Consider the following 13,045-nt stretch of genomic DNA (forward strand, 5'->3'; position numbering starts at 1 on the left):
GGAAATATGCTTTAATACCATCAACCCATTAATGAATCTTCAATTCACTACAAACCCTGTATCTTTACAAAATATTGCTCTACAATGTCTCTAAGGAGGAACAACATGAAAGGATCACAAAAATCTCACTTTTTTCCTTGTCTTATATATGGCATTGAAAGAGATGAAGACTGAGGGAAAAAGAAAAAATTACTTGATGAACCTCTGAGCCTCACCTTAAAAGAAATCAGATAAACTAACTGATGTTTCTCATAATATTACAGTTGGCATTTTTAAAACAGAAAATTATCAGCTCAGGCACCCTTCAAGAAATAGATCTGAACAATTTTCAAAATATATTATTAGATGTAAGTTGTTAAATAACCATACCTAACTTGAAAGGTATGTTACTATCTTTCTGAAGTCACTTTCAGAAGCAGGCAGTATAATATTTATGATACATACACAACAAATGAAATACTGACAGCTAAGTTGTGCGTTTCACTTGGAAGGCATTTACCACTAAGATTTCTGTCCAGTACTGGTCTGAATTAATTAATTAATTTAAAATTGCATTGTTAGAACAGGGAAAATTGCATTCATAGAACAGGGAAAATAGCAACAAACATACAGCTTATTCTTTTTTCTTTACCCCACAACGATCAAATCTAATTTCAGTCCTTTGTAAGAAATGCTGAATTGAAGGACTTCTGGGATAAAGCATAAGAAACTTCTTGATTTTTATTTGACTACTGAACAAAAGAAGGGAATACTGTATAAAGTCACTGAACAAGGCTCTTGGGGGAAAAAAACACAAAGAAACTGGCATAGATGGGACTAAGAAACATGCAGATTTTGTTTTGAAAGAAGTTAATACCACACAAAACACCTGGCATACTACAGTTACAAAAGGAAACATGCTCTAGTCTAAAGAACAAAGGTTAGCAGGAATAAATGAGGCAATTAAAAGCAGCAAACCTTCTATATCTGATTAGCTGATTTTATGACTTGCCTCCATGGAGATGAGAGAGCCTATCTCTTTAAAAAAGAAGTATGACACCTTTGTCTTTGAGTATCTCTGGTTTGGTTCAGTCTCAATGTGTGTTATTAGAGGGAGAGAGAGGAAGTGTGAAATCGGAACCTCAATCTATATACATCTTCTTACTTGAAACTATGATCTCCAGTATTCTTAGAGGTTTGGAGGGTATCAGTGGAAGACTCAATGGTTCATTTGCATTTTTCAACCAGAAGTTTAAAAACATACTATATTGGACACACAACTGGAATAGTCCATCAGCCTCAGATTTCTACTTGGCTACACAGATAGAAGATAGCTGGGTTTTGGTTACAGTTTTAAATGATTTCTAAGCAACACAGGTACAAAGAAGACATAGTACAGTAGTCATCTAAACAGTAATTCATTTAGTCTATCCACATCTTTCAAAATACTAAGATGCCTCTTACATGAAGGAAATGAGATTAAAAATGTACACAAACTGGGACAGTACTAACTACAACCATAAAAAGGAAAAGCTTTCTGCTACCTTTAAGTAAGTAGCAAAGTAAAGTGGGAATTAAAAGTGGGAATACTCTCTTGGCCTTTTGGTAGTGTTAAAAAATATGAATAACATTGCCTGAAAAAGTCTACTTACCTGGTTCAATAAGCAGCATATAAAACCTTTATTTTATTTGGGACTTTCTGTCTCAGAAACAAAGCTGAATTATTTGAAAGTTATGATAAAACATTAAGCATTTGAAACCATTAAGAATACGTACATAACTTTAAAAAAACAGAGCAAATACTAATTGTTGATTACAACAAAGACTATACTAGCTCAGAGTAGCAGCCCACCAAGGCCTGTTCATGTTCTGATACTGGTTTAATTCAAGTAAACTTTTGCAGTATGCAACTGGATAGAAGAGACTTTTCTGCATACTGGGTTGGTACTGCCCTCCCATCTGTGTATCTGCTTGTATTTGTTCAAACCGCTTCCCTATTTTGTTTTATTTATATTTACCGTAAGTCAATTAATTACTGTTTGCCTGAAATGCCATTGTTAGTGTACATTAAAGAAAGCTCTGTTTTTATGATGCTTTATGCATCAGGTGACTCCAGTAACATTCTCAATGTTCTAAATCTGAGAGAGGATTTAGATACAAAGACCTGTAAACTTGAGCATGACACACAGTTACTCCACTGTGTGACGCTTCCAACTTTCTCCAAGTTTCACTCCAAGTGGTTCCATATGCTTATGCTCAGCCAGTTTTCCTCTTACTATGCACCATTAGCAGGTGGGTGGCTGCTTTCTGACATGTACCACGTCCCAGTTGTTTACTTCAGTGGCTAAAGAAAGCGGAGTCCCAGATTGTACAGATTTATGGTCAAACATCCCGCATCCACCATATGCCTTGGCAGAAGCACTGGCCTTAAACAATGGACATTTGACTAGGTTTGCTGTCTCTTGGGGTCATTTCACCCCTGTAACACTCCTGATGGTTTTACCCTTACAGCCAGACCAAAGAGAAAGCAGCCCTTCGAGCCCAATGTTCCTTCTACAGCAGTTTCTACAAGGCCCCATGGACCCACAAGTTTTCAACTCCTGAAAAATGTGCTGGAGTAGGATTTACACCTATAGATCAAGAAGAGGAAGTTATGTTCACATATTTTCTTTGAGTGTGTTTTATTTGTATTTAAGCCTATCCATGTATTCTCTTAGTGATTTATGATCTTAAAACATACTTTGGACTTTATTTTTAAAGGCATTGCAGTTCACCTTTATTATCACATGTTAAGTATTGCAGTGAATGCCAAGGATTCTGTTACAAAGGCAAAAAACTATCAACATGGGCAGCCACAGAAAAGATATCTCACTGCAGAACACAAATTAAAAATACAACCAATAGTTCAAAACAGTCTCTTGAATTTGAGTTTTACTCAAGACATATCTGATTCATGCCTGAGGGTCCTGACTGCTTAAATAAAATAGGAACAGGAGCCAGGAAAAGAGGTGAAAATCTTACTTTCCTACTTAAGGCCAAGATTCTGTAATTATTCAAGGGGAGCTGCAATTAATTACTAACAGGTGTGTGGTATCATTTTATCTTTTAGGAATCTTGATGTTACCTCATTATTTAAAACAGCTCCAATTAGCTTTAACAGTTTAGACTTTCAAGGCACACTGTTCCTCTATCTAGATCTATCTATAATTTCCTTGTCACTGCTGGAAAATTCCCTTTCTATCCTCTACACTTTTACATGAGAGGTTTATTTTTGCACTGCACTCCTTTTTTCTGTGTTTTCAGCACATATTCATCTGCCCACAACTGTCTAAATTGTGACAGCTTTGAAGTATGTCAAAAGCATTGAAATGTGTTACAGACACATAGAAATGACACAACCACCTGAGAGAATGGGGTTCTGAGGGTATTAACAGATTAAGAAAAGCAACAGGAGCGGCTGGAACACGGCCAAGATTTTGCAGGGTATATTGCAGGAAGGTAAAGCTCCCTAATGTAATCAATTTCCTTCACTCCTTTTTCCCTTTCATTCCTTCCTCTTCTCTCACCATATCCTTCCTAACCTCCATGAGAATAAGCACTTAAATAATTAGATTTTTCCCCTGCCCCTGAGGACTACACCTTGAAGCAGCAGGAAAGCTCATATGTCCCTATAACCCTTACAGCTATGCCAGCAGGAATTTTTAACTAGGGTCATTTAACCTGAAAAGGTCAAAGTAGGAACCAGATGAAAAGCAGCCCACTGGCCTTCTAGACCTTGGGGAGAAGGAAGCAGGAGAAAGCAGGAGGTGAAAGAACAGGCCATCAACCTATTCTCATAAAAAGTGGGGGAAAAAAAAGACAGCTAGAGAAGTCTGACAAGGTAGCAATTCTGGCTTACAGCAGGAAAATTTATTGGGATAGAGTCATACCTTTACTTTACCTTTTCATTTAATATTTATATTATACCTATATATATATATATTTATATTATACCTTTTCATTATGCTGTTTCAGTTCTGATTGGTGTTAACCAAGAAAAGAAACAAGATGATTTAGTTGCATTGTGTGCAGGAACCATTCAACACACACAGTTATTGCTGGAATAAAAAAAGTTTATTACTATACCTGAGCACCCAAGTCTTGAAATTCTTTGCAAGCTTCTGGGAAGACATCATACACAATGACTGGATATCCATGTTTGACCAGGTTTTTTGCCATTGGATTTCCCATGTTACCCAGCCCAATGAATCCAATTGGGGTTTTGGAAGCCATAGTCCTAGAACACACTGGTTTCAAAACAGTAAAGATCAATATATTTGTATTTTAGACTAACGTACAACAATGACATAATAAAAACTACCATGTAATCTGTTTTCAATTATTTTAACAGCTTTATGCTTAAAAATAGTGCAAATGTGAATCCTATTTTATGAAATCTAAACCTTAAATATAGTGCACATTGGGCCACAAATACCATCCCACAATGATTTTTCTACATATCAAAGAAAATTATTGTAATTAGGAAAATGAGGGCGTTTCAAAAAAATACAGTATTTAAAACTAAGATCCAAGAAGAGCTCAGATGTACATTTAAAATATGCAGGATTGTCTGTGTTTTATTATGCATCTAAATTCTAAACTGGATATGCAAAGTCCAATTTTATATATATTTTACAGACTCTTTATTCGCAACTTTGCCTGCAGCCATGGGATATAGCACATGTTCTCTAGAAATACAGGCTGCCACTTTCCTTCATGCAACCCCTCACAGATTCTTCTGATCCTGCAATCAGATACAAGCCACTAACTTAGAGATGAAAGTCTCCATAGTAAATCACGGCAAATCCTTTAAGCCATGCAACCACAGTTTAAACACTGAAAACCAGAACAAAATAAAGTATCAAAAAGTTATGAAGTCTTTGCAGGAATAACCTCTGTATTCTATTTACCATACTACTAAGATAGAACTATAAAGCCTAACCTACAAACTGTAGAAAACACTACAGTTTCAGTCAGTTACCTTTTCCCAGTTGTTAGTGAGCATCAAATTCTGGACATGAGCAGCACTGCAGGCATTCATCTACTGCAATCACTATCTCATCACTCTAAACACTCCTAATCCAAAGGCAGCACAATTTGACAGTGACTAGATTTCTTTGCCAATTACATAAAATACTTCGTCCTTTATGGCAAAGGAAAAAGTTATGCAAAATAAACACCAAAGTATGTGTCAACTAAGCAGACAGAAACAAGGCTAACTAACTACAGAAATACTGTAGCTCTAAAGTGCACATACAGAAAATGTGCCTAAGCTGGATCGAGACTCTAAGAGGTCTCAATGCTTAGCAAAGAATCCTCTCTAGGCCAATAACACTTGATTAATCATTTTAAAGTCTTTCTGACTCTAAGCTCCTTCTTAGCCAGCAATGGTCATGCTCTTTCATCTGCAGCACTGTTTTGGAAGTGCCACATTTAATAAATCAGGTTTGTTGAGAGAACTTTGGTCTGAGACAGTTTCCACAGATGCCTGCAGCAATTACATAGCTAGAGAAGTAGCATAATTTAAAATAAATCTGCACTGGGAAAATGCTTAGTGAAAACTGAGATAAGTCAGGAAAAGAGCCCATTGCTTTTTTAAGAAGTGCTACATGTCAAAACCAGGGAACAAATGAACAAAGAGCCTAAACCAGCATCATCAGCTGTAACAATCATCTTGGAGTCTTCTTCTCATTGTTTCTATGAGTCAGTCTTCCCCAGTCCCTCACTTGCACTGATCTAAAATCGCTCCTTTAGTTAGCCCAAAGCTTCCCACTTCCTGAGGAGCTCCAAGCCCTGGTTTTAAGCATCGTTCTTTCTCTAGCCCTTAATACCAGTAGATCTTATTTACCTTGACTTCATTAAAGCATTCAGAACAGCCTCCTCTTGTATCCCCGTAGCCAAATGAGGAAAGTATGGACTGGACTGCAAAACTGCCTGAAGGAAGAAATACTGTCCGGAGTGTTGGGCTCAAATAACAGCCATCAGTAGTTCAAAAGACTAGCAACAGTCCAGTTACACATTATGTTCCTCATGGGTCAATACTGAAGCTGTTTAAAAGTTTCATCAATGACTGATGATTAAATATAATCACCCTCAGTGACATCATATGTAATACAAAACCAGGGGGAATGTCTGAAAAATGGCAGGGTAAGGATACTATTCAGAAAGACTGGAGAAATAGGCCTCAAGCAGTTCAACAAAGACAAGTATGTCCTGTACTTGGGGCAGGGGATGTCATTGCAGGCTGCTGACTGGCTAGACAGCTGGCAGCTCTGCAGAGCCAGTGGAGTCCCATCAGCTGGAAGATGAACATGAGTCAGTAGTGCATCCTTGCAGCAAAAGGACACTCTGCACAGCATTACATCCAGGTCAAAGAAATCAGGCATTGTTCTACACAGCAAATATGCAAGAGATGTGATCAAACTGACAACAGCCCAGCAAACATCAAATAACATGACCAAGGAGCAGGAGAACATGGCCTATGAGCAGAGGCTAAGAGAAAGGTCTTTGCTGAGCTTGGGAGAAGCAAAGGCTGCAGCCTTCTACTACCTATGGAGCGGGACGAAAGAAGAGTTACAGAGCAAATGAAGCTGAACTCCACACATATGTGCTGTACAACAGGACATGGGGAAATGGCCAAAAGCTGAAGGAAGGGATATTCTGGCTGGAAATAAGAAAAGCATCCCTGATGTAGAAAAAAGGTTCTGCACTGGAACAGGCAATGCAGAGAAGCTGTGGAACCTACATCCTTCTAGCAACCTTAGAACACCATGAGCTACTTAAGCTAGCTTTAAACATGCAAGGCTTTTGGAAGTCTTGCTTCCAAAAAACTCAGTTTTCTTTGTTTCTGTGAATGCCAAGAAACCTTATCAGAAGAATAATTCTGACTACCATATCTAGGCTCATTCTTGTAGACTCCTTACTTTTATCCTGATCTTTTCTTTTCTTTTCTTACACTTTCTTGATACCTTTTTCTTCTATCAGTGCTGACACCAGCAGTGTTGCCTGTCACTCACAACAGCCTGAAAGACCCATCCATGATCTGCTTAAATCTCACTGATTCATCCATCACATCTGAGATCTCAGCTGCTTCAGAACCTGGACATCTGCCTCAACAGACATAATTTTGCCTTGATCTTCATGTTGGCAATTGAGAAGGACATTTTTCCCATACAACTTTCACTCCTCTGCAACCTGCCTGCTTTTTCTCTGCAATGTCACATAAGACTGCTTTGCTTTGATAACTTTTCATGACTGTCATCACATCTCAATATTAAGACTTCAGCTGGTAATTTGACTGCCTATTGCCAACGTGCACTTTTATTGTGCCTTTGTGGCAGCTCTTCACAAGTTAAATATCCATTAAATGAACACATTCTTCTACAATAAGGCCTCCCTTAAAAATTTTTGTTTTGCAGTATCCCCAGAAAGGTGCAGCAAAAGTTAGGCTGTGATACAAGACAACTTGCTGACCAGTACTATTAAGTTTTGTGTCATTGTATTCTATTATTTTTCCTTCTGTCTGTCCCTGTTTATTTTTTTGTCTCAGTTAATTAATCAGAGACCACTTTCTGTTATATGCTAAAACATATTCAAATCCATGGAAATTGGGACCTGTTAGAGAAGTAGTCCAATTCCTAAGTCAGTTTCTGACTTTATTTTGGTTTAATTTTTCACAGCCTGATATTATATAAGACACTTCAAAATTAAATAATTTGATTTACAGTTTTGAAAAATCTTCAGCTCTCCAGGTACTCAAATATAGGAAAACTGGTTTAGAGGACTGATTAAATTAGTTCACAGATATAATTGAGATAATTTCAATTACATTTGAACCAACTATATTTAGATGCATGGCATATTTTTGATGACTATGTAAGGCAGTGGGGATTTGACAAAAAGAGGATGTTTTAAAAGAGAAAAATTTCCATATTTTCCCATTAGATGAACCTCCACAGGTAATTTTACCTGTGATGTCCAGATTGCATATGCTGGCACTTTTTAGCATCTGATATGTAGCACAAACTCAGTTTTGAAATAACTATGTAATTCAAATATCTGAGGACTGATATTCAGCAAACCCACATCACATATGCTAACTAATTCCATCAATTGTATAAGCATTTGCTGAAACTGTCCGTCTGGTATTGAGACCGCTTTGCTTCAGCCATAAAATCCACAGTAACCTGCTGCAATCACATGGCTGGAAAAATGCCCAGTCTACACTCAACTTCTAAGAGAGGGCAGAACATCAGAAGCAGGAGCAACAGAACCTACTTTTAAAATAACCACTGACACCATATGCAACTAATTGTCCTTCCTTGGGAACAGAATCATCAATGCAAATTAATCTGTAAATCAAGCTAACTGTGAGCAAAACCAGCTACAGCTACACCAACCCCAAAGAAACTGGGCTTTTCCAAGAAGATTCTTTATTATTCTCTTCAGGGAATATGTGCTTGCAGATCCTCATGCCTATGAAAACTCAGTTGATGGGGAGAAAAAACTACAACACTCTCACCAAATTTGGGGCTTACAGTCAATAGATAAAATACATATTTTTTTGCTTTGAAAAGTCAGCCTACAATAGAAAAACTTCACCTAATCTGCAATTTCACAAGAATTTTACCTTAAAAACAATTTAATTTAAAAAATCAGCACGAGTTTATGAATCTCTTGATTGCCTCCTCTTGAATAAAATGCAATCATTAGAAGAGTAACTTCAGAAATGCACAGACTGCAATCCTTTCTTTAGAATACCCGGTCTGTAAATGACCTAAAACTTGTCTTTTCAAGCTTTAATATAAAGATACTGAAAGCAGTTTTCTTTTTAACCTGAATGATGACAAATTTAGATCGTTTCAGATGTTTACATTTCATTTTACACTATCTCCCAAAGTAGCGAGTCTTACAGTTTCAAGAACTAATTCCAGCTTCAGTGTTGGCGATTTCACTGCAAATACTTGACTGCACAAACACTATGCAGAACTGAGGACATCTCTTTGAATTCAAACAAAAAGGGACTAATAGTTGGGTAGAACCACAGACAGCAGACCTGGAAAAAATCCAATGTGCATGGCATATGGCATGGTACTCTGAGTTTAACTGGCCAAGAACAGGACTGAGAAACAAGTAACTCCCAAAATATAATTTCAACTATATTACTTAATTATTGGCTTTATAAAATTTATTTTGATCTATATTCACCAAATAGCACAAGGGTGAGAGTCCACACAGTCCCATCCCATAAAAGCTCCCTAATCAGAGCGGTTACAGCTCATATTAATATTCTTGATCTCTCTGGATCAGTGAAACTTCACCTATTTTCCAATATGTGAGATTTAACAGGATCATTGGAAGATGCCCAGAGTAAGCTCAGCTACTGAAGTTCCTGGTTTTGCTTGGGGCTTTAAGAGAAAATACACATGAAGTCACTTAACACAGAGAAGGAAACATGATGACAATTCAGTATGAGCCACTAAATGAAAGATTTTCCCACTGATTTAGCATCTGAAGTTCTGGTACAAGTGCAACAGAAGACATCATCCCTTTTTTCCTTCCTGCTTTGAAGGAAGAGATCAGAGTGAGCTTCTGTGTTTTGTGTGGACTTCTTTATGTAATTTATAAAACCTCTACTGAAACTAGATCCTGGGAGGGAACTAGATGAAGAAATATAGAAGAAGTTAGAGAGACCAGCTGTACATGCGTAGAATCCTCCTGCTCCTAGAAGTTTTGCCAATGGAATTTAAATTGCCTCAGGGTCACTAATTTTTACAGGTTATGCAATGATTTGGAGAAGTGCACTCTGCCAATATAATAATTTAAGAAGAAAACAATACTCTAAATTTGGCTAGGTTTACATTAAAAATATCCCACTTGCTTTTTCTTGCCCCTGTAAAGCTCTGCTGATCAAAACCAGAGATGCTATCTTGTAATACTCAGAGTCTTCTTATACATAATTTTTCTTATCTTTACCTACACTCACTAAATGTTTGCTAATACATTAGAGAGAAAACCATATAGTAAGTACTTTCCATCTAAAAAGAATATCAAGTCCCTTGATCCCTTAAGTAAGTAATGTGCTGGACTTTTGAGCAGCATGTCTTCTGTCATAATCCTTGCTTAGTAATCATTGCTTCTCTGCACCAGAGCATAGAGTCATTCAACAGTTCAAAAAGAGCTCCTGCATCAGCGAAAGTACTGTTTAACCAGCAAAAGCACTATTCAACTATTAATTGAACAGGTACCCTCCACTTTAACAAAACTACTTGTAAGGACATTTTTGCTGTCTAGCATGGTACTGTCTTTCTTGATGAACAGCTCCCTCAGCTGATGAATCCACTTTCACCAGAAAATCTTCTTTTCTCAGCCACCATAATTCATTAACCCCCTCTTCACCCCCCACAGCAGTCCCCAGGCGAGATTTCTCCATATTCGCCAAAAACACATTTTTAAAAGTAAGGTCATATAAACCCTCTCCATGAAGCACCTTTGTCAGTGCCTGCCAGCTGCAGAACACAAGACTACAGTCTCTGTCCAACTGGCTAACACACAAACATCCACATCCAAGATGCTCCTCCAAAATCTGCCTTCAGCTCTTTATTTTCCTCCTACACAATTTAACAATCTCTACTATAAACACACAGAAAAAACAAACCATCATAGTCTGTACCAGCTGCAAAGAGCAACTGACCAAGAAACCAAGGAGCATTCAATAAGAGAAGGAAGACAGCCCGCTTGCTAACCAAGCTCTGGTGTTGGACAGCTCTCAGACCTGGCAGAATTCCTTCACTAGGATTGTATTTCACTCAGGACAGATGGTGAAATCACTACCCAAAACTCAACTGTCAGACTAATCAAAACTCAAGAAAAGAATGGCAAATTTAGTAAACGCATTAGAGATGGGGAAGCCACGACATATAACTAAGCAATAGAGCTTAGCAGTTAAGAAGGTTTAATGCTTAGACCTTCATCCCATAAACATTTCCGAGTCAAGAGTACTTTCAGCATAGTCACCACTGACTAAGTCAGAGCTTAAATGCTATGGATGAAATTCTGTTCTATGGAAATTTCTTAGGAGAGTCACAATTTCTCCTTAGACTGAATTACAGTTTCTTGATGAAGTCTTCAGGCAAAGACAAACTGTATTTTTCAACTTTAAGGGCCAGTGTTGGATTGCTTTTCACACCTATGCTCGCTCACCACTAAGAAACAAAATCCCCACCATCTGCCCTACATTAAACATGACCATTTGGAAATTGACCATGACAGTAGGTTTCAAAGCTCTTACAGAAATACCTGACAGTTACCATGCACAGAAACTTCAAAAATCCTTGAAAGCTATTGCTTTCAATTGTGGTATCACAAAAGGTGATAAACAGGTCCCCTGTATTTAACTTTACTAGCATGAGACCAACATGCCTGCTGCACCCCAGCTATAACTTATCACATCAGAATCACAACTACAAAAAAAGTGTTAGTGGAAGAGACAGTGGAGCAAAAACAGCACTGAAAGATAACATCAAAATTTTCAAACGTTTTGCATTCATTAGTTTAATTGCGGTTTAAAGGTGAGTTACAAAGTTTTTACAGTTATCTACTTAAAAGTGATTTAGTATTTCCTGAAACACTTTGCTAACTGTCAAGATTTTAGAACCATATAACATTTAAAAGAATCTATTTCTTCCACTTGCTAGTTAAAAACCTTCACCTACGGTGTTGCGAACCTAACCAGAGTGACATACACGACCAACAGACTGCAATCAAAATGACACTGAAAAGACTACTGAAGATTTATTTTTAATCATTTACTTCAGCAATTAAATTACTTAGGAGCAGCTGTATAATTTTTCAGGACTCTGGAAAGAGAAAATGTCTAGGTATAGTTCTACAAATACATTCTTCCTTTGCTTGCACCAACAGGACGTCTGCAGTGCTTGCCCCTTCCAGTGCCCATGAACCAACCACAGGCTGAAGAAATGCAGAGTCGACACAGGAGGAAGTGTCGCTGGATCTACCTTCAGTTTAAAGAAAATAATCGGATGCGATGACCGAGAGGGCTGAACAGCCCAAACCTAGGTAACAGGTACCGCAGACATGTCACTGCTGCCACAGCAAGCATTTGTGGGCTCTGATGATTTCCAGGCACGCTATTTTAAGCAAATGAGTGAAAAGATTTATTAAGCCAAGAAGCTCCGGTGGAGCCCCGAATAAGGCGGCCGCGGTAGCGCGGCGTGCCGGCCGCCACCGCCCGGGGAGTCCGTCACCCGGGACGCCGCACAGGGAGGCGGCTCCGGAGCTGCACAGGGCTCGGAGGGCCCGCGGCCGCCAAGGGCAGCGCGACAGCTGCGCACCCCGGGAAAGGCCCGGCCTTTCCCCGCCCGGCCGGCAGAGCGGGGCCACTGGAGCCGAGGGAAGGGGCAGGTCCTTACCCATCACGCGCCGGTGCCAGCGCCACCACCCCGCAGGTCCCCTGCGCACCACTGCTGCGGCCATGCTGCGCCCCCGTGCCGAGTGACCTCCGGCCCGCCGCCACCCGCCGCCGCCGCCCGCGCGCCCCGAGCGGCAGCCGCCGCAGCCAACCACGGACGGCGTTCGGCGGGGAACAGCCAATGGGAGCGCACAGCGTCCTCCCCGCGGGCGGCCGGCCCCGCCCACCGCCCCGTGACGGATGGGGCAGGAGCGCGGGGCGGGGCGGGGGCCGGGCCGGCGCCGGAGCACCTCATTGGGGCGGTGGGACACTGAATCCCGGCGGCCGCGGTTCCCGGGAGGGCGGTTCTTTCCAGCCCGGCTTGCTCATGCCTGCCCGCTGCCGCTTCGTCTTCTTGCTTTGCTGCCGGGGGAGGAGGCTTGGCTGAAGCGGGAGCAGAACGGAGCGCCGGCGTTTTGGCTGAGACGGCTTGTGTTGCGATACGGCGCCCTCGGGGCGAGGGAAAAAGCCGCCTTGCACTGTTTTGTCGAGTTAGGTGGCAAATAAGAGTTGGCGCTTATTGAGGGTTGGAATTAGATGATCTTCAAGGTCCCCTTC

General features: G+C 39.9%; 1 protein-coding gene across 1 annotated transcript in view; it reads right to left on the bottom strand.

The window, feature by feature from the left end:
• The window catches only part of HIBADH (3-hydroxyisobutyrate dehydrogenase), an 86,325-nt gene extending 73,755 nt beyond the window's left edge, over positions 1 to 12,570 (bottom strand). The window contains exons 1-2 of the mRNA XM_015619825.2: positions 12,450 to 12,570; positions 4,105 to 4,265 (exon numbers count right to left, since the gene is read on the bottom strand). Of these exons, the coding sequence (XP_015475311.1) occupies positions 4,105 to 4,265; positions 12,450 to 12,513 (225 nt within the window). The 5' untranslated portion in view covers positions 12,514 to 12,570. The remainder of the gene's footprint in view (positions 1 to 4,104; positions 4,266 to 12,449) is intronic.
• Positions 12,571 to 13,045: the final 475 nt, after the last annotated feature.

Source organism: Parus major, chromosome 2, assembly GCF_001522545.3.
Source record: "Parus major isolate Abel chromosome 2, Parus_major1.1, whole genome shotgun sequence".
Classification (NCBI taxonomy): Eukaryota; Metazoa; Chordata; class Aves; order Passeriformes; family Paridae; genus Parus; species Parus major.